This window comes from Trichosurus vulpecula, chromosome 6, assembly GCF_011100635.1.
Source record: "Trichosurus vulpecula isolate mTriVul1 chromosome 6, mTriVul1.pri, whole genome shotgun sequence".
Taxonomy (NCBI): domain Eukaryota; kingdom Metazoa; phylum Chordata; class Mammalia; order Diprotodontia; family Phalangeridae; genus Trichosurus; species Trichosurus vulpecula.
In genome coordinates, this window is record NC_050578.1 from 12,975,435 (window position 1) to 12,998,811 (window position 23,377).

Below are 23,377 nucleotides of genomic sequence, written 5' to 3' on the forward strand. Positions count from 1 at the left end.
TGAACAGAAGCTATTGTTACAAATCAATTTCATGTTGATATTAATATTAGAAGAGGGAATCGCGAGAATGGCTCAGACAGTTAGGGAGCAGTTTTTAATTGCATACAACTACTTGGCTCAGGACTTGTGGCTCTGCATGCACAATTCCCATAGCTCTTCTGAAAATAATGCAAACATAACAGCCCTATTAGACAGCATCCCTCAGAGCATCCACAAGCCTCAAAGCAAAAGAAGAAGAAAAGGCAAGGCAAGGAATATTTGGGGAAAACAAGAGATGGCCTGGAAGATCATCTGAAAGGGAATACAAGACGGTAGCAGGTTGGAAAATGAGACCAAAAGGGAAAAATTTAAAGAGATTGGAATCACTACATTCACCTTAGAGAAGAGAGATCAGAAGTGCATAACTGAAGATGACTTATAATAGTTCTCAATTTCCATTGAGAGGAGAAGAATAGACTGGAATAAGATACTAATTTCTAGACTATCAAACAATGTTTCCCAAGGTTTTTGAGTATGAGAACAAAAGTTTAATCTGAATTTAGTAACACATTTTAATGAATTTGTGTTTTATTAATCAACACAACATCTATATATATTTGAAAGTAGCAATCCATAAATGTGTGAGACAAATTATTCACTCCCCAGAAGGTATGTTTGCTTACTTATTATTGTACAGTCATGCTGAATATTTTGTTGAAGCTAAAAAATGTCAAAACATCAGTGGTCAATGGGCATATGGATGTGCACAGGGTGGGGACCACTTATATAGAGAACATAATCCATTCTATTATATCTATTGTCTTTATTAATGTATCCTTACATATATCTTTAAAGAAAAGGAATCTCATGACTTTTTACCAAGTTTTAGAGGCATCATGGCAGAGTGAACAAACTACTTGATTCGGAGTCAGAGGGACTGGGTTCAAATCCCAACTCTGCCAATAACTGCCTATGTAATTTCAAGCAAATGATTTATTCTCTCTACTGCCTCAGTTTCTTCATCTGTAAAATGAGGGTGTTGTACTAGATAATTGCTAAGGTCCTTTGAGCTCTAAATCTGTGATGCTAAGATACCTTCAGTAACTATTACCATAACAATGATAAGTGAATGCCTAGCAAAGTACATCATTAACCTTGGACTGCTGGTATTCAGGGATGCCATTGAAATATTAATTAGGTCAATTCAGGAAAATTTAGTGAGCACAAGAAGTCCAACCTCATAGGTAGAAAGACTGAGGCTCAAGTCTTCTTGCTAGTTAAACACACTAGCTCTGCAGCCATGAGCAAATCACTGAACCTCTTAGTGCCCTGGGTAAATCTCCAAGACTATGAGTTACAGGTAAGTTACCAATGTACCTTGGTGGAGGGAATCTCCACACCAGGCATCCTCCACATGAATGAAATCACATCTGGACCAAAAAAAAAATTAGTCTCCCAGCTAACTGGTATCTAGTATCATATCTAATACAGCGGGTACTGTGCTAAACATGGGGATACAGGTAAAAAAAACTACCTTCAAGCATCTTTTATTCTCTAGATTGGGAGTAGGGACATATGTTCACAGATATGTAAATAAAGAATATATGATAAATAAATACAGAGTGTCAGGCACTAAAATCTGGGAGGAATCTTGAAGAAAGGCCAAAAAGCATTCCTTTCTTCTTAAAGGCGATGGTAATTTAGCTGCATTTAGGTCAGGGGAGGGGAGTAGTTAGGCATCCCAAGAATTGTCATTTTCCCTTTAACAACATGGAAACCATTATTCAATATCTATCAGAACTCGTGCAAAATGATTACTTGATCTAGGATTCTTTCAGTTCAATTCAAAATGTACTAAATAACTAGTCTCAGAACTGGACTTTCATGGCCTAGTGAGAACTTGACCCATAACATAACAGAGATGATAGATTAATATAAAGAATAAGAAATATATTTCTGGATGTGATCACTATAGAAATGTTTTATTTCACTTGCTTATGTGATAAAAGGCTTCATTCCCTTCTTTCCTTCTCTCCTTCCTTCCTTCCCTCCCTACTTCCTTCCTTCCTTCTTTCCTTCCTTCCTTCTTTCCTTCTTTCTTTCCATGCTTCTTTCCTTCCTTCCTTCTTTCCTTCCCTCCTTCCTTCTCTTCCTTCTTTCTTTCCTTCCTTCTTTCCCTATTTCCTGCTTTTCATCCTTCCTCAGTGGACAGAGGGAGTTATGGGGAGGGGGGGGTGAAAAATGCTCAATAATTGAAAAAATAATTTTGTTTTTAAAAAGAAAGAAAACAACACTGTTTTCTAAAATCAAACAAACAAAACTGCACTGGAGAAGAGAGAACTGATGCTATCCACTACTAAATACTGTGTGGCCTTAGGTAAATCAATTCAACTCTCTAGGAATGAGTTTTATCATCTATAAAAATGAACAGGTTAAACTAAATTTAGGGCTCTGAAATACTGTGAATCTATTATCGGATAATTAAAATGGAATTACATAATTAAGAATCTTTATAATTTATCACCAAATCAAAGTAGGAAGGGACTTCAAAAGCTAGCTAATCTAAGCTAAATCTGAAAGATCCCCTTTCTAGCATACTAAAAAGTTATCCTTCAGCTTCAGGCCCTCAAATAATGAAAGGATGCGTTATCTCTACACGCAGCCCACTCCACTCAGGGATGATTCTCATTGTTGGGAAGTTCTTCCCTATGTAAATAAAACCTAATTCTTGAACTTCAACTTTCACCAACTTGTCCTAATTCTACCCTCTGGCAACAAGGAAAACAAGTCTAGCCCCTCTCATACATGCCAACCTTTGAAGGCAGATGCCACATCCCTCCTCCCCATTCAGCCAATCTTTGTATGGCACGATGATGTCAAGGTTCTATACCAGCCTGCTTGACTTCCTCTATATGTTCACTGGTTTACCAATGTCTTTTCCAAATTTAAGGTTCAATCACCACTAATTATCTCCATCTCTGTATACAAAGCAGGTGCACAGAAAAAGGAGACCCTTGCACAGTTTTAATTTTAAAAAATAGTTTTGATAGCTTTTGTTTTTGAAATGCACATATTTCCCTACCCTTTGAATTAAACCTTTCCCTTGGAATAAAAAAAGACAACTGTGACCATGCCTGACAATATATGAACATTCAGCCCTTATATGCCCCTGTCTTGATGCCAGGAGGCTAGGGGAAAATGTATCTGTTTTTTCTGGGAACTTGTTTGATTTTTTCAGTCACTGTGAGTTCAGCTTACTTTTGGTGATTTTTTAAAATTTAAACTGTTATAGTCACAGAATATTGTTCTCTTGATTCTGTTTATTTTTCTCTGTATCAATGCATACAAATCTTTCATTTATCTGAGTTCCCCACATTCATCATTCCTCCCTGCATTATAATATTCCATTATATTCATATACCACAGTCAGTTCAGCTATTCCCCCATTTGATGCTCATTCTCTTTGCTCCCCTCCCTTTGCTACAACAGAAGGTACCATTACCAACATTTTGGCATATACTAAACTTTTGCTTCTGTCTTTGACCTCCTCTGGGTATAGGTCTGGTAATGAAATTTCTGGATCAGAGGATAGGAATTGTTTAGTCACTTTTCTTGCATGATTCCACATAGATACCCAGAACTGTGAGAACAAGTTATAGCAGTATATTAGTGTGCTTGCATCCTGCAGTCTCTTCAGAATTGACTTGCATATTTTGTCATCTTTGTCAATTTTTAGAGTGTAAAGTGAAATTTCAAAGTTGTTTGAATTTAAATTTCTCTTATCATTAGTAATTTAAAGCATGTTTTCATATGATCATCAAAGTTGGCATTTATTTTTTCGAAAACGATTCATATTCCTTGATCACTTTTCTATTAGGTAATGACTCTTGGTCTTATATATTTATGTCAATACCCCACACATTTTGAAAATCAGACTTTTATCAATGATATTTTATTTTCTACCAATCAATAGTTTCTCTTTGTATTCTTTCTGCTTTGATTTTGTCCAGAAAAAAATTAACTTTATTTTTAATTCAATTAAATGCATTAAATTAATTCAATTCAATTAAACTTTTCATTTAATTCAATTTACCAAATAACTATAAAGCCCATAAAAAGTTTAGATAATCCCTAGATCATTAGAGATACTTAACATTGGGTCAAAGGCCAAATGAAATATTTGTCAGGTCCTTAGCATCGTGCCTGGCATATAGGAGGTATGCTTATTTTCCCTCATCTTAATTTATATGCTTTTCAGCAGAGTATAGCTTACTTTCAAATTAGCTATGAAAAGAAAGAGGATGGGAGGAAGATAGGGAGAAAAGAAGAGAGCAGAAGAGTTTAAAATGAGGTAGGTCTAGGAGCAAGACATTTATTTCAAGTGAAATGTAAAAGCTGTAAAACTTAAATGGAGTACATTTTTATTTCTTTAAGCTTCTCCTTCATTGAAAAAAATCTCCATGATTGACTTCCAGCACTGTAATTCCTCCACTTGTGTACCCCGGGTTTACCCAGAGTGAGTTAAATCTTTGGAGGCTTCTCGCAAATCATTTGCACACCTATAAAACCTCACTCATCTAGGCTGATTGGGGTAAAAATAGTCTGAACTAATCAAAGCTATGAATTATAGGGTTTTTAGTTGAAATTTTAGAGTATATCTTTCAAGTAAATATAGCATCTCAAATTTGCATAGTATTCCCTAGTAGAAGTCCTTAGGCCACTTGCTTCAATAAAGAAATTAGGATGTCTTTAGTTACTGTATCAGTTTTTTCAAATCAAAACTTGTAATGAGCTTGAGGATATGCTTACGAACATTTTGTCAAGTATTTGAAACTTCTCCACCATCTTGCTTACTATTCATTTAGAAACATGTTTTAAATAAAACAAATGCAATAAAATATAAAATATTTTAAAGTTAGCAAATTACACATTTATATTATTTTGGGATGGGAAGGCAGAGTGGCAAGAGGGAGACTGGATCCGGACCTGATGCTTCATACTTGTGGCAAAGTCTCATTGTGGGGTGGGGGTGAGGAACAGATTCTGGGAAGTTTGGATTCAAAAGGCAGCCCTTGAAGACCTAGAGATTCACATGTGGCCTCGAGGCTGCAGGCTACCTACCCCTGGTATGAACCTTCGGTGACTACATTCTACCAGTGTAGATCAGCAATTCCACATAGTCCTAATGAGTTGCCTGAAGCCCTGGGATATTAAATGTCTTGATCATGTTTACAGGGCAAGTATTTGTCAGAGTGAAATTTGAAAGTCTTCCTGATGAAAAGGTCAGTTATCTATCCACTATGCCAAAGCTACCTCTCCATGATTTTGTGGCACAATGGGAAGCATACTGGACTAGGAAACAGGAAGAATCCCGCCTCCAACATTTATTGAGCTTTGTGATCCTGGGAAAGTTGCAGCAGCCTCCTTATGTGTAAAATGGAGGGGTGGTAACAATAGCACCTATATCACAAGGTTGTTATGAGAATCAAAGATAACACCTATAAAGTGTTTTTCAAACCTTATAGCACTATATGTATATCTTGGCAATTAACTATTATTTTACCGTATATTAAAATTCATTCAGTGAACTATTGTTGTACAAATGTGTCCTTCTCTTAGTATTGTTTTATGTGTGTGCCATCTCTTCTGTTTATTTTGAGTGTGCGTTTCATGCAAGAAAAGTAACTAAACAAATCCTGTCCTTTGATCCAGAAATTCCATTACCAGACCTATACCCAGCACCTAGTCCCTGTGTTCTGCCATAATAAACACTCAATTAGAGTTTGTTTGTTGTTTGTTTGTTTGTTCTTCCTGGCCATTGACTAGATTCCCTTCTAGAAAAAGTGAGAATAAATGAATAACTGAGGCAATCATAAAGGAAAGAGATGCTTCTCTGAAAGGTGATACCTGTGGCATTACTCCCAATGTTTTCATCTACCTTTATAGTAGGGGGAAATGCATCTTCACTTTGACCAAGTTCTGTAAAACCCATGGGTATTTTCAAAAGGATGAGTCACTAAGACTCACTTCTTTCCCTCCCGTGATATGCAGATGAAATAAATGGTGCTCTGCTGAGCATTTGCAACACTAGAAACTTAATGGCAAATTTTAAAGCATGGGAGGACTCTTCCCCCTGCTCCTACTTCCACTTCAGTTATAGACCAAATGGGAGCCCTAGACTCACCAATAAACAACTATTGCTTAAAGCCTCATTACAATTTGACTACTAAAAACACTTCTTGGGCCTTTCAAGCATATGATCAGGGGGCCTAATGTTCACAGTCTTTTATAGCTTATTTTAATTATTCCACAGGTCTCCTGTTATGGCTGGAGGGCTCTTTGCTGTTGACCGAAAGTGGTTTTGGGAATTGGGTGGCTATGATCCAGGCTTAGAGATCTGGGGAGGAGAACAATATGAAATATCTTTCAAGGTAAGCCACCAGATGCTTTCCCCTACATTTGCCGTCAAATGGAATAGTGCATTTTGGTTTATCTTCTTCACTCTGCTTTCTGAACGTTTTGTAAGACTGATTTCATGACACTTCCTTTGGTGGCCTTTGGAAGAATCTACCATACATTTCAGTAAGCAATACCCACATTGCAAATCAGTTCTTCAAGATCCCATTTAAAGGTTGCAAACCCTATATACTAAAGGATAGGTAACATTTCACTCTACTGACCTAAAGAGATATTAGCCATGATGATTAATAATGTTCAAAATATAGCTAAGGGAATCCAACTCCCTGAGAAAAATAGAGTATTTAAGTTCAATTTTATAACTTTGATCAGTCTCAGGAATTAATATTTTATCTTCCAAATTTTTATCCAAAATTTCAATGGTCCTAGGGTGAGATTGGAAAGGCAAATGAAGAATTCCAGCAAGCTTTATTTATAGCTTGGATATCTGGATATTTTAGAGGGAAATTTAAAAACTTTTAATTTTCCCTATTGCTTCAATTCTCCATTACATTACACATAACAAAACACTGTACTTCCATATTCCCTGTATTGATTAGCATTTATCTTTCGTAGATGAGATTTCAAATATCGTGTTTCTGATTTGAAAAGAAATGTTTTTCCTACCAAGAGCAAACCACCAAAGCAAAATGAACACTGCCAGAAGTTGTACCTAAATAGCTGGGGAGTCATTAAAGATGGTGTCAGCAGAAACAAAACACTTCGTCCCAGCCACAGATTCCTTCTTAAGTTACAGTCATGTAACAAGATAGATAAATTCCAGCAAAATGTATAATATAGCAAATACGTGTAGAGTTGTATTTTCCCAGTGACTTCCATTGTGAAATCAGAGAGACATATTTTGTTAAGGGAAAACAAAGTAGAGTTCTGAATGTAATTAAGATCATACTTAAAAATAGATGAAGCCTTTTAAATATTCCGTGATTTTTGTCAGAGTAGGGAAATCCCACTTTGCAAATTCCCTTCACCAAAACAGATCAGAAATATAGAATCAGAGAAGTAGAGTTGAGTGGAACGTTGGAGGTTGTTTAATCCAGTGCTTCTTAAACTTTTTCCACTTGTGACCCCTTCAATGCCTCTTAAACCACGGGTCGCAAAACACTGAATTATCCAACTCACTCATTTCATAGACAAGAAAAATTAAGCCCTGGGAGGTAAAAATTACTTGCCCATGGTCACACAGGTAGTAAGTAAAGTGGCAGAGCATGGAACTGAGCCCATGTCCTCAGACCCAAAATCCAGATTTCTACCCACCATGTCAGGACGATTGTATTAAAATTCTATAACAATACATAAGATGTTAATTTTTAAAAGTATGTTGTACTCAATGTCACATAATCAAAATGAAAGTATAGCCTAGCAATTCATGATTGCCTACTTCAAACCTGACTCATTTCTTATCCCTGATGACTCCTTTTCAGGCCTTGCCTGCTTACCATTACCTTAACATTTCTAACTATATCAGGATTCATTCTTCACCAATATTTGCTTTTTTTGGCTTTTTCCATCACTTGGATTTAGAAGTATCTTTCTAGATACCTCCACAGTTTGTAAAGTACTTTAGGCAATTAAAGATAAAGCCAGAAATCAAATTCTTAGTTCTTGATTCATAGAGTCTGCTAGAATATGGAAGTGTCTAGCAATCCTCATGTGGTATAGTGTTGGCTCCTCTGTTTTGTTGAGTTAACCAATGGCAGGTATATGAAACCAACCTAATAGAATTCATTGTGACTACAGGGTGCTATTATTCATTATCAGACATTAGCTGATTACTGGAGTTTGCCACATCACCTACATTTGGGTCAGTAAAATCCTCTAGTTCAGGTCTTCTTAAACTTTTCCCACTCACAACCTCTTCAGAGCTTCTTAAACTGTGGGTCATGACCCTATATGGGGTCACAACCCATCTAGTTCACCAAATCACATAATCATTGAGAAGTGGAATGGATTTCATCACCCATCTAAGTCTAAACCACACCCAAAGGAATTCCTGCCACAGTGTACCTGATGAGTGCTTGTCCAGATTCTGACTTGAAGGAAGCAGAACCCACCGCCTCTTAAGGCAAGCTCTAACTGTAAATTGGACAGCTCTAATTGTCAGAAGGCGTTCCCTGATATCAAATCTAAAATAGGCCTCTTTGCGACTTCACCTCACTGCTTCTGATTCTACCCTGTGGGGCCAAATAGAGCAAGAACATCTGGAGCACAATGGCAGAATCAAAATGGCACTCTTCCACCCCTAATTTCTGAAAGTTCAAGGGCTGATTTTCTTAGAACTTTAGAATTCTGGTAATTAAATTTCCAATTAGTGACGAGTAACTGTGTTTTGGATAACACTTCATACTAAGGGAGTAAACTGGAAACAGTGGAACAAGAAATGCAAAAATTTGATAGTGAAAAGTAAGGAAAGGCTGAAGCAAATACATTTATATTCCAAATAGTAAGAGTGTTTCTTTGGAAAAAAAAATGGGCCTCTCTCACATCTCTGTCACTTCTATCTGTCACATCTCTGCCAGGTGACCACAGATTTTATTACCCCATTTCTTATTTTCCTGTTATCTGTCATTCTGAAAGATATAATTGGAATGCAGCCTTGTCGTTTTTGTGTAGAAACTATAGCAACGGCACTCCAAGTTCAGGACTAAAGTGCCCTAGCCTGTTTGGTTTGAGTGACAGATTCTTCATCGACAGCTATGTCACAGTAGGTCCCATTTCAGCCCTATCCCTTCATTCATCTTATTATTGTGTGCTGACCTGAGGGTTCCTGGACTTCGTTATTAGTATCTTTAAGGCTGTCGATATTTTTAATAAAATAGACATTTTTAAAGCTTGAATAGGTGCCTTTGGTAGAATTTACATAGAAGAATTTGGAGCCTTCATTTTGTTTAAGGAACAGAACAAGTTGTATAAAATGACTCTGATTTGTCATAGAACAGTAGTAAGAAAGAGGGGAAAAGAGATAAACCACTGTAATTTTTTTTTTGTTTTTTTTTTTCCTGTGCCATTAAATTCCTATTTGGAGGATCCAGGAGCAATTTAAAATTAGAGCTCTTTATCCATTTATCTCAAAAGCAAAATGCAGCTGGGCAATTCATCATCAATTCAAGATTGGTAAATATGTCCACTGACCATATAACACCATATAAAAGGTATATTTAAACATCAAAAATAATTTTTAGAAGCCAATTCAAAAAAGTATTCTACAAAATACTATCCATTCATCTGATAAAAATTTATTATGAACCTATTATAATGTTCTAGACTCTAAGGAAAATAAAGTTCAGATATATGATGGTCCTGAACTTAATGGAATTTATAGGAGAAATCTTCTCTTTACTCTATTTTTTCTCAACAAAGTATCCTCATATCAGGGATCATGATTAGGATATAGCATTCTATAAATAGGAAACTTCCAAAAGTTCTTTGGGCCAGCCAGAGCAGCTCAGAGGCCAGAGAGCAGTTGGAGATAGATAAATATAGATATAGATATGGATATAGATGATTTCCACATCCCTTGGTGATCAGGCAACCTTCTCATGCCCACTATTCAATATGAAATGAATTCTAGAATATTCCATACATGTGCATATAATAAATAAAATGAAGAGATTAATATTAGTAGGATTTAATAAACCAAATATGCACTGTACCTCCTTGACAAGCTTCTTGCAGGCCCTAGAGGTATGTGTACCACAAGTTGAAAACCCCTGATTTATCTTCTACTCAATCCAACCTCTCCAATACATGTATACATACAAGTATTTACAAATATCACCTTCCTTGAAAGTGTTCTGATTAATTCAATTCCCTTTCTCAGAAGCTGCAAATTATTTAGATCAAATTAAAAGTCCCAATCATGGTCCATCAGACACCCCTTCAGTTGTCTCTGCCTGTCCTTACTGCCCATATCTGTTACTATCAGAAAATCACTGGCTATCATATATGAATGATTTATTTCTACCCTTGGTTCAATGAAGGGCTTTTGACTCATCCATCATAGTTCATCCATTTTCAAATGTGGCAGGGTATCAAAGTTGACCATTGTCACATTTATCATACCCGTGGTAATGTCTCATCTGGCTTAACTTGATTCATTATCATATTCATTCTAAATTCTAGGCTAACCCAGGAGCATGATTAGATAGTTCCTTGTTAATTACTAAAATTTTGACATCTCTCTCATTAATTTATCCATTAGTTCTCTACTCTACTGCAGTTTTTAAAAATAATTCTTATTTTAAAAACTAAATAAACCTCTTTTCCCATGAGCAACTGCTTTTTTCTTTTTATATATCAAAACCTTAATCTTTTATCCCTAAATAAACATAAACATTTCTGGCTATATAATTTATTAACAATGTAACTAATATTGACACGAAGACTGCAATAGAGACTAAACCTGAGATTTCATTAATATAAGGATCTCCTGGTTAAGGAAACTCCCTCTGCTGATATAAGTCAGCACCTTCTCAGAAACTCATAGTCTTAGAAAGTTTTCTAGATCAGAGGTGGTAAACATATGCCCTCTGTCCCCATAATGCTCCCCAAATGTGGCCTGAACCAGATTAAAGTGTAATTGGGAAGTATGGAACAAAAATAAATAAAAATGCAATAGAATATAGTGTTAAAATGTGGGTTTTGAAGTCAATATGTGGCCTGCAAAGATTCTTATATATGGTTTAGTAGCCCCCTATTTTATTTGAGTCGACATCACTGAAAAATAACGTACCCAGTGTCATACAACTAATATGTGTCATAGGTGGGACTCGAACCTAGATCTTTATGGCTTCAAGGCAAGTTCTTCACAATGAACAAAGATAACTATTTACCAAATTTGAGCTGTGAGAATTATCACAACCAATGTCATCTTAAAGCATCACTGTAACTGAAGATGACTTCTAGTCACTTCTGAAAACACGGACCAACCATTCAGTTCATTCAGGATTCCAATCAAAATCTCTTCTCAAGAATTCTCCTTTTCCTTTTAAATTCTCTTTATTCTTTGTGTAACACAAATCCTATCAGGAAAGATCTTTTTTTTATTTCCTTTGTCTCTGTTGTCTTTAGTTTATCTCAAACCATAACTCTTAACAGACTCTCTCCAGATTCACTCCCCTGGACAATTAAAGTGCATCCTAAAGCCTCTTAAAGATATAGTAAGTGTGTGTGTGTGCATGTGTGTGTGTGTGTGTGTACATGTACATGGGGGGACGGAGGGAGGAAGAGAGACACAAGGAGAGAGACAGACAGAGAGACAGAGAGACAGGACAGAGAGAAGAGCAACTGCTTATGGGAAAGGAGGTTTCTTAACTTCTAAAATAACCTTTATTTAATGAACTTCAGTAAAGCAAAGAGCTAATGGATTAATGAATAAATTGTGAGATAAAGATAGTTGCTATAGGGGAGGTTGTTGGAACTGATGTGTCTGCATAATGTGTCTTTATAGTTTAAAAAATTCAATTCCCAAAGCATTTAAGTGCCTACTATATGCAAAGACTGTGTTAGGTCCTGAGGATACAAAACCAAAAATCAAATACACCCTCAAGTAACTTACATTCTACTGGGGATAAAATATTTACAGAAATAGTTAACTGCGAAGTAATGGGAACAGGGAGCAATAATACCTGGGTAGGCGAAGCATAAGAAGGACTTGAGCAGGAGGTAGCACCTGAGCTGCCTTGAAGAGAACTATGTATGTTAGTCAACAGCACTTACTGAATGCACACACACTTCCCAGAATTGTGCTAGGCACTGAGAGGAACTACTAGGGGAATGATGATGCAGTCTCTAATGACTATTAGAAATCCATATAATAGAAAGAACAGAAACTTATCCTAGGCACATATCAGCTGGAGTTTATCTTCTGTTTATTTTTCTGTTTGTTTTTTATTATGTTATGTTTATTACTCTTTCATGAACTTCAAAACATCATTGTTACTTTTCTGCTTGGTGTTAAAAAAAAGTATTTGCTACCAATTCCTCATCCGAAGCTCTTGAAAGCTATACAAGTGGAACCTAAACTCTGGAGATTTCTACCATCCTGGAAGTTCTTTAAGTACAGGTCTGGTGATAGCCCTGTCATCCAAGGATTTGCTTCTCTAAGTTCAGAGAGGATAATTACCAGACTCAAACAGTGGGACAAATGTTTAACCCAGCAATCCTCTATGATTTCTGCTAAGTCATAGGGCAATTGCGACCAGTATGGATAGACTATGCATATAACAAATCAACCAAGAAATCAAAAGTTGTCTAGCATGAGTTCAAAAGTATTAGCCAGTCCATCCTTGATATTCTGTTCCTAAGTGGTGTTTGTTCACTACTTGAGAGTAAATAAATAATAATAATTAGCCACCTATAGGCACCCTCCATGCCATGCTGTATTTAATTTCTTTAAATATTCAAAATTATTTTAAGGTAGATCTGTTTTATAATTGCCATTTTCCAAATGAGAAGTCACTGGAAAAGTAGATAACTTACCAAAGGCCATTTACCTGGTTCATGGCAGAATAGGGAATGGTATCAGGTTCTGTACTCTCAACTTTGTTAAGCTAAGTTTTATTGACTGGAAATATGAAAAAGAAATAGTCCTTCAGTGGAAAACTGACTTTGAATGATGACTTTCCCAAGGAATCTTCAAGAGATAGGATGTTAAGCACTTCTTTTCCCATGGCCTAACATAAAGCATTCTTTTTGGACTATCTTTGGAATTTAATATTTACTTAATGAAGACTTTTGTGTAACGATAAAGACTAATTATTTAGCAAAAGAATGTCCCAATGATCCACAATCTAACTAAATGGCCATTGTTAACTATGATAGCTTAATAAACCATAAGGTCTAGAAACTTATTCCACTTTAGGAGATTCTCATGGGCAAACTTTAGTTTTATCTCTTTGACCTTAACAGAAATTCTAAATGAACTCCATTATAGCCCTCTTTATACAGATAAAACCCAGATTAAATCTACTCAATGTCACAGTCACTAGGGTTATATCTACCAATTCTGGTGCCCTTAGCTAATTCAATTGGATAAGACTGCTAATTCCTCAAAGGAGACAGGGGGTATGAGAAATGGTAGGGAGGGGGTAGGGGAAAGCTAAGCCCTAGAAGAGTTATGCAACTAAGAGTAGAAACCCAGGTCAGAGCAATGGAACAGATTGTAAACTGAGAATACAAGCCAGCGTACTGCCAGTGCTAGCCCAGATGTCATTACCATAGTAACAACAACTAAAAAATCCTATTACTCTGCCTTATTTATAGTTTTAATAACTATCATAGGTTCCCAAATGTAATCCAAATGGATATCTTTCCATTTAATTCCAGACCAAACTCAATGACTGTAATAAACTGGGACTGGAATATTTATACTCAGTTACATAATACAGGCACATATAGTATATACACATACACATACATATACAGCCATGGGGTATAACAGAAATCTGTCATTTCAACCTCTAAGATTCTACCCCAAATCTTCCTTTAAGTCAATATGTATATTATTTATTCCTACTTATTCCAAACACCAGAAAGTCCATTCATGAAAAGGAACAGAAATTTACTAATTACTACACCTGTTCAGGAGTGAAAATAACCTTCCTCTTAAGACAAGGTACCTCCCTTCTTCACAAGGTAAAGTAGGCTGTGTTCGTCCTCTCACTCTCACCTTTCTGCAGTTCCTGAACCACTGCTAGGAAAGATGGGGAGATGTATTGAGTGCTACTATGGGCTCAACTCCTCCACAGGAGTTAGAGTGGTGGCCAGGAAGTAGAATGGAATCATCAGAGCCAACAATAGAAAATTCCAGAAATGTTCCATGGTATTATCGCCCTTCTCCTCAATTCCTCTGCCCTTGGTCACACTTCTCATGTATCTCACATGAGACAGGGACAGGGTATCTCAATTTTCTGAATCAGTATTTTCATCCTTTCTTCACTTGTCTAAAACAGCACAATCCCTTCCAGGAGTGAATAATTTATGTAGATACCCTGGAGTAGTTTATTTGCCTGGATCTAATTCAGGCTCATTTTCAGAATTGCTTCATTTTCCCATAAGCCCTTTTTTTTTCGTAAACTGTTATGATGATGTTTTATACTCATGACTTTATGGGAAAATAAATTACGTGATTAGCATCATAAAATGTGCTCCTTATAAATCCTTTCTGTGCTAAGGAGGATTTTTAAATAATCTTTATATACTTGGTCATTGCTTTTGTGAGTCAGAGAGATTAGAGACCTCCATGGAATCAGTCCTTTGGAGGCAGAAAAACATCTCCAACTAGAAGACAATTTCAAGTCTAAAATGAGACAGAATTCTGCTTTATGGTACCCGGGGGCCTCAGCACAGACCGCCAAAAATTGGGAGTCATCCTTCTAGCATTTGTTCTTTCCATAACACTTAGCCCAGATGACATAAAAATACCCATTTGAAGACAATATGCCCCAGAATTGATCTTCTGAAGAAAATATTAAAATGCCTCTAAAATCATTCAGCTCAAAGATAAACAGGAACAGCTGCTAAATGCCCTACAAGCCAGCCTGAGATTCATTCCAATTACCTAGAAAAAAAGGTACCTCAGGTGCAACCTGGCATTTTCAAGTTGCATTTTATGTCTAGTAGATATAAACTGAAGTGCCAGTGTGATCTTCCAGTCGTTGCTGCCTCCAGGTATGGTGGAATTTTCCCGAATTTCCTTTTATTATTTTATTTTACTCTTTATTGATATTCAGCAGCATCAAGAAGGTGAGAAAAATCAGTATACGGGTTTCAGTGCCTGTATTAGGGTCCTTTAGGTCGGAAACTCTATTATGATCATACCTTATGTATTCTTGGAATTGTTTGCTATGTAGGGGAGGTTTTTTTTTTCTAAAACCTTTTCCCCCCTTATTTCGGAATTCCCGGTAATCTATTAGTAAGACAATCCAAGTATTCTTGCAGGCCATCTTTGGATTGGAATCAGAGGTTCTCTATACAATTCCTTGCTCTGCTACATTCTCCCTGAGATAATGACAATGTGCTTAACAAACCTTAAAGTGACATATAAATGACTGCTATTATTTCTTTTACCCACATGACCTAGAGCAGGGCATTTATTTTCTCTAGCCCTCATTTTCCCCATCTGTAAAGTGAAGAGTTGAGCTACATCATCTCTAAGGTCCCCTCCAGCTCTAAATCAGCAAACCTGTCAATCAGTCAACAAGCACTGAACGTCCACTGTGTCCCTAAACCTTGCTAGGAACTGTGGGTATACATTTTTAAAAGTAAGACATTCTCTGCCCTCATGGGCTTACATTCTACTGAGGAGTATGGAGGATAACAACTTGTTCTCAAATAAGTAAACATAGAATGTATAAAATAAATAACAGTGATTTAAGAAGGGAGAGTGAGGAGGGGGGGAACCAACAATTGAGGGAATTTTTTTTAAAAGACTTCTTAAAGGAAGCAACATTGAAGTGTTGGAGGAAATTAACAGTTCCAAGAGGCAGAGGTTAGCACAGGGCCTGGCACAGAGTATACTTGTCTGACTGATAGATGAGGTCGGAGTATATGTCAGTGCAAAGGTTTGGACACAGGATATAGTATGTTATGGGCAATGGAATAATAAATAGGCCAATTTGTCTGGAACATAGACTGGGTACAAGGGGGTAATTCACAGTAAGTGTAGAAAAGATTAACTGGAGCTAAATTATAAAGAGGTTTAAACATCATACTAAGAGACTTATAATTTACCCTAAAGCAATAGGGAGCCACTGGAACTTCTTGAGTAGGAAAATTACAGTGAGCCTTTTGCTTTAGGAATATCAGTTTGGCAGTTGTGTGCAAGATGTACTTTAGGGAGAAGGATCGATGCAGGGAGGCCAGTAAAGTGTCTGTTACAATAATTCAGTTAAGAAATGCAGAGGGCCTGAACTAAGGTCATTGTGATGTGGACAGGGAAAAGAGCATAGATTGAACAATTTTTGAAAGGGTGGAATTAAAGAAACACATTAGACAAAGAAGATGAATGAGAGTGGAGAGTCAAGGATGATTCTTAAGTTGCAAAGTCGGGAGAATGGCATTACTTTTGACAGAAACAGGCAAGATAGGAGAAGGGGTGGGTTTAAGGGGAGAGAGAGCAAGCTCGGTTTGGGACATAGGAAGTTTGAGATACCTTGGAGACATGCAAGTTGAGATGTCCTTGAATCACGTGAAAATCCTCTGATCCAAACCTGTAATTGCACCGATCCTTTGAACCACCGCCCCTCCTCCCTCCATAATCCTCTTTGTAATATGGTTGAACCAAATACAAATCAAATCTTTTGGGGAACTTGTCCAGGGGGATTTGATACGGGAAGTCACATATATGCATTTCCTCTGTGAAAGCTGGCGTGTGGTCGCCATTATTTTCTCATTCCTCCAAGATGCTCAGACATGGAAGTTGGCTTCCTTGTTCACCTCATTTTACAGATGAGGAAATGGAAGTTTAGAAATGTGAAGGCATTGACCTGTGGTCATGTATTTAAGCTGTAGAATTTGAACCTAGGTCCTTCTATTCCAAATCCAGTGATTTTTTTCCTCTGCATTTTTCTACCGATTCTTGTCCCTCTACTTTTAAAAGGCTACTGGCACTTGTTCTAGATAACAATGGTGGCTGGAATTTATATAATATTTTAAGATTTGTGAAGCACTTTAGACATGTGATCTCATTTAATTTGATCCTCCAAAAACCCTCCAATGTAGATGCTCCTATGATGCCCATTTTACAGATGAGAAAACTAAACTAGAAGAGGCTAAGGGATTTGCCCAGGGTCATACAGCTAGTCCATATCTGAGACAGGATTTGACCTCATGTCTTCCTGACTCCATGTTTAGTTCTCAATCGAAGCACATCTTATATGTATGGAAAACTAAGTCATGTACCATCATGAGTTTTACATGTTACTCAGATTCTTTCATTGTACAAACTATGAAAGTCAACACTAGGATCTTGGGATGTTTTTTAGTTAGAAGGTACCTTAGAGATCATCTAATCCCAAACCCTCATTTTATAATTGAGGAAATTGAAGCTCAGAGAGCTTAAGTGATTTGTGCAGGGTTTTGTTGTCCTGTCATTTCAGTCGTGTCCAACTCTTCATGAGTGCATTTGAGGATTTCTTATCAAAGATACTATAGTGGTTTACCGTTTCCTCCTCCAGTTCATTTTACAGATGAGGAAACTGAGGCTACCGAAGTTATGTTACTTGCCCAGGGACACACAGCTAGTAAGTGCCTGAGGCCAAATTTTAGCTCAGGAAGATGAGTCATCCTGACTCCAGGCCTGGAGCTCTATCCATTGTGCCACCTAGCTCCCTTGTCCAAGCTTAGATTGGTAATAAATAGGAGAGCTAGTAAGCAAAATTAAAAGTCAGGTACAATTATAGAACTGTTGTAGAGAAAACTTTGAAGGAGATCAACTGTTCTATTTATCAGTTTGGAATTCAAGGAATTCAAGAAAAGTGAATAAAGTGTTTCTACTCTTTTACCAAGTGAATGCTCTTCTAGGCATATAGCTTAGCGAGGTCAGAGACAGAAACAAATGTTCGAAATGTTCACGACCACATTTATCTGGTTTTTTAACTCTAAATCCAGCATTCATTCCACTTCCCCATGCTCTTAATTCCAGTGATTTCCTTCTTTTAATTATTTCCGATTTATCCTGTACATAGCTTGCTTTGTATATATTTGTTTGAATGCTGTCTCTCGCATTTCATTGTAAGCTCCTTGAGGGCAAGAACTGTCTTTTGCCTCTTTTTGTATACCCGGTGCTTAGCACAGTGCCTGACACATAGCAGGCACTTTATAAATGTTTATTGAATTAAATTGAACTTGTTAGTCAGAAGATTTTATTACAAAATTATATTACTGGTAATGAGATTTGAGCTGTATCTTTTTAAAATATGTGCAATATTCTTTACTGTTATACTTTCATCCAAAATATATTAGTTATCCACTATATTCTAGACATTCAAACCTCACATGTTCTCAAAAGTAGGCAAAGAAAGAATAAAGGTTATTGTTTTTGTATATGGGAATTTCACTGGGGCTCTGCAAGATTCTGGAACTCAATATAGTTAGCATAATGTCAACAGCCAAGAGGAGCATGTAGAACATCTTACCATCCTCCACCTGTGCTGGACAGGTTCCATAGGAAATATCTCACTGAAAGCAGTGCTTTACTCTCTCAAGTCACATGAGAATAATGGAATACCACTGAAGAGCTGAAGATGGGACTCACCCAAAGGGCTATGGAGAGGCATGTAGTTGATTTGGGTATCTTGTTACCAATGAATGTTACCATGTATGTTACCAGTGAAAACCACACAGGAGAAGCCAATGACACTAAGTGACCTTCCTACTTCACATCACTTTATGGCCAGCCTCATAAGAAACCTCTCCAAACATTGCTGGATTAGTGCCCAAGTGATGAACGTCGATGGACCCATTACCGACATCTTTTTGTGTTGGTAGAAACTGCCTGTGTCTGTGCACATCTGGAATAGCCTTATCGTTCTTATGTCATGACAAAGGCCAAAGTCACACAGGCAATAAATAGAGAAGCCAGGAATTAAAGTCATGTCCTCTGATTCCTATTCCATCATATCAAAATTGGCCCAATGGCACATAAATCACATCCAACCCAGGAGATGATTTTTTATAGCCCCATTGACTTGGCACTCTCCCAATATCTATGAGTTTCTTTCAGATTAGAAAATAAACTTTAATGGGATCATAGAGTTGAAATGAATTTGAGAGCCTTTCTAGTCCAAACCTTTAATGTTACAGGTGAGGAAACTGAGGACCAAAGACGTAAAGTGACTTGCCCAAGGTCACACACATGATAAGGATTTGAGTTTGGTTTTGGATCCAGGTTTTCTGACCCCAAGACTTTCTCAACTTTCTCATATTGCTCTCCTAACTTTAATTAAATTAACTCCCAAGTAGGTAGGTGCTAAAAAGTATATAACCCTCCATCATTAAGAAGTTTTCTTTCCTTTGGTCTAACAAAATTATACTATTCCATCAAATCAAGATTTTTCTCCCTCAAGATTGTATTTACTTACTTAAATTTGGGGTGATAGATTTTCAAATATTTAGCATTGCTTTGTTTTAGAAACTCAGATGATCAGTGTATTAAATTGGAATGTGCATATCTTTCAGATTAATTTCCATTCTTGACGGCTGACAGAAAGTGACTTTTTACCAGGCATTTTAATCATTTAAAATTCATCTTAGATGACTCACCGAGCCAATGATTATTAATTATTGGTTAAGCATGGAATGTTTCCAACAATAATTTATGGGAATTATGGCCACTGGCTTGCATTATAATCATTCATCTTAAATTTTATGGAACAGTTTGGTTTTCATGCTGACAACTATCTCTTATGGAAGCTCCTTTTACAGTCAAAATGATTATTGTGATTTGATTCAGCTTACCATTCCGTATATTTATATTCTGATCTACAGCTGATGATGAGACATAGACTACAGGAAAAAAAAATGTACCCAGGACAAGCATACAATTTTTACTCATTATGAGTATGAGCTGGTATACAAAATCGCCACTACTCATTATTGTATAAAGCAAAAGTCTTGGATAAGTTTGATATGAGAATAAACCTCTTAGGAGAGACTCTTAGGTGGTCCAGTGGAGACACTGCTGGATATGGGATCAGGAAGATCTGAATTCAAATCTAGATGCAGGCACTAACCAGCCATGTGGCCTTGGACAAGTCACTTAATCTTTCTCAGCCTCAGCTTCCTCACCTGTAAAATGGGATAATAATAGCACTTACCTTCCGGGGTCCTCTTAAGAAGAAAATGAGATGATATTTGTAAAGCATTTTATAAAGCTGTTATAAAGCTGGCCGTCATCATTGTTGCTGCTGCCACCATCGGGACCAAGAGTCAGAGGTCGTTGTCGTTGTTCAGTCACTCAGTTGTGTCAGACTCTTTGTGACACCGTGGAACACAACATGCCAGTACTGGCTGTGGGGCTTTCTTGGCAGTCAAGAGTCGGAGGACCTGAGCTGGAATCCTGCCTCTGCCGCTTATTTCATGTGCGACCTCCAGCAAATCCTCTCAGATCCCTTCCACACCTAAACCTATGATTCTATAATGCTTCTTCACAGAGGTGAGGGACTGCAGGCATGGAACCCTACATATATGTATATATATATATATACATCGTTAAACTCATTTCATATGTTGATCCGTTTTGCTAAAATGCTTCTTTTCCTTTTTGTTATTCTTTGTCATAAGCTATGGCTCTCTGCAGTGAAGGAGAGGTATAGATTTATAAATGAATGTGATATGAAAACAAAACATATGTATAAATACATATATGTGCATATATATCAGTTTTAATGGTACTGAAAAAGATCTGTTTTATCAAAAGGAAAGCTTTTTTATAAAGTTTAAAATTTCATCAAGAAATATATTTTAAAATATTGCAACACCGTAATGTAGTCAGCTCTCCTTGAAATGTGTGTCAGAAATATGAACATAGTCTTTCAGAACAGACACCATATTTGACAAGCATAACAGCAGGTGTACTCTTCTGGAGCCCCATGTTTTCACCCATGAAACCAGACACTCCCATTCTGCTGTGCCCATTTGTTCCCATTTGGTTATTTCTATTGGAGAAGTGTGGTCACTGACAAGCTGGGAGATCAAGGGAACATTCCTTGTGACAGGGGAACTAGAGAAAAGCCCAGATTGGTGTGGTAAGGGGGAGGATGTTATAGAGAACACTGGCTATGTTCAAATATGAAATATGAATCAACATTGTAGCAACACAGATTTAAACCCCAAGCCCTTTATTGAGCTAGTGTATAGACAGGCTCATGCTTAGGTAAAAGAAGCCTAGGCAATCACCTGTTGTATTGGTCTTGCACTCCCCAAAGAACCAGATTAGTTTAGGCTTCACAGTTTAAGAGGTGAGAAGGTTTAAGGAACACTGACTGCCTGACCTGAAAAAGAGATGGCCTCTTCAAGGCTAATATTCTCCAAGGATATGAATGGTTCTTTATCCAAAGGATGATTACAATCTGTTATTTACAAATGAATTTGAAAATCAAACTTCAAGGGGCATGATTTGACTTAGCTATAAGGAAAAATTTCCTTGCAGTGAGGCTTTTTAGATACAAAAAAATGAGTTATTAAGGGATGCTTTTTTCTCTTTATAAAATATTAAAATAATCTTTTAGAAAAGTATTGGTACTTAGCACTCTGAAGTTATTCATTATGTATGTTACTAAAATGTGAGCCTACCCTAAAAGTTAGGGTTATAGTTAGGGTCCTATCCCTATGATACTATAATTTCATGTTTTTAAAATATGCATAAAATAGTACAATAATATATTTAGCCCAGAAAATAATGCACACACACATGCGCATGCACATATGTAAGCACATATACTATTGGTCTAAACTTGTGATTTCATCAGTGTGGTAGTTCCTTTCATTGGCACAAATCTACAACTTGCCTATAGCTTCTAGTCTTAGCTTCCTAAAATGCAAGAGTTTAAGACAACAAGCATTTATGAAGTGCCTACTATGTATCAGGCACTGGACTTGCCCAGGATCACACAGCTAGAATGTGGTGTTGGCAAAACTTGAACTCACCTTTCCCTAACTCTAAGGCCAGCCTCATATATGCCATGTCGCCCGTTTTCTGATGTTGTTCTATGACTGAGTGTTCTGGAATGCCACCCAGGCTGTAGAATTAAAGTTGAGGGATACCCAAAAGGCAGCGGAGAGGTGCAAGGACATGAAGACACTGACTTATCTTGCCGACTATAGACTGGGCAGGAGAAGAAGCAAAAAGGATGCCATCAAAGAGATAGATGAAAAGAGATGACCAGGTCATGAAGGGAGAACAAGGAATACCTGAAGGACAACCCATGTGCTCCATTGGTATCTGTTATTTATGCCAAGAGATCTAAAGGAAAAGTCCAAGCATACCTGGTAACTGCCCTATGGAGCATCTATGGGAAGACATGGACAAGGACCACACAGGACGGGAAGTCATGAAGGGTTGCACTGAACAAGTACCCACATGACAACTATGTATACCATATAGTATCTATGTCTGTAAGATGATTGTTACAAGGTCCCTTTTCTTCAGTGGGAATTTTGGCTACAGAGGGATTGACTGCAACCTGAGGTCAGTTGCTTCAGCATCGATTGATGGCAGTCTGTTGAGAACACTATAAAAGTGTTCAGCCCATCTCTCTAGGATCTAATTTTATCACTAATAAATGTGGCTCCATCAGCACTGAGCAGGTGAGATACATCATAGGTAAGGGGAAGGGAATCCACAGTTCTATAGCACTTACTATGTACTGGGGCAGCTGGATAAAGTGCTGGGTTCAAATCTGTCCTCAGACACTAACTAGCAGTGTAATCCTGGGCAAGTCCAGGGCTTAACCCTGTTTGCCTCAATTTCCTCATCTGTAAAATAAGCTGGAAAAGGAAATGGCAAACCACTCCAGTATCTTTGCCAAGAAATCCCAAAATGGGGTCACATAGAGTCAGACAGGACTGAAAAACAGCTCAACAACTATATGTCAGGCACTATACTAAGTACTTTTTATAAATATTATCTCACTTGATAAATACTTGTTGGATTCAAATTCATATCTTTGCTATCCCTTTCATACACTGTCGGCCTCAAGTCAGTACTCATGAATCTCAAAGGAACCCAGAGAGTGAGACAGGCCTATGTAAATCTCAGGAACGTATTTTAGCCCAAAAGACTTGAGTCAGCCTAAGATCTCTAAATGATACCTAAAAACAGGACGGCCTTGAGAGTAGCAGAGGGTCGTCTGATTTTTCTTACTAGTTAAAGGAATTTTAGAGGAGTTTAAGATGGATCCCCAGGGAAATTAAAGAAACAATA

The 23,377-nt window shown here is 37.2% G+C and overlaps 1 protein-coding gene across 1 annotated transcript in view; it reads left to right on the forward strand.

Moving 5' to 3' along the window:
• The window catches only part of GALNTL6 (polypeptide N-acetylgalactosaminyltransferase like 6), a 1,125,319-nt gene that overhangs the window by 978,728 nt on the left and 123,214 nt on the right, over nucleotides 1-23,377 (forward strand). The window contains exon 9 of the mRNA XM_036763330.1: nucleotides 6,293-6,410. Coding sequence (XP_036619225.1) covers nucleotides 6,293-6,410 — 118 coding nt within the window. The remainder of the gene's footprint in view (nucleotides 1-6,292; nucleotides 6,411-23,377) is intronic.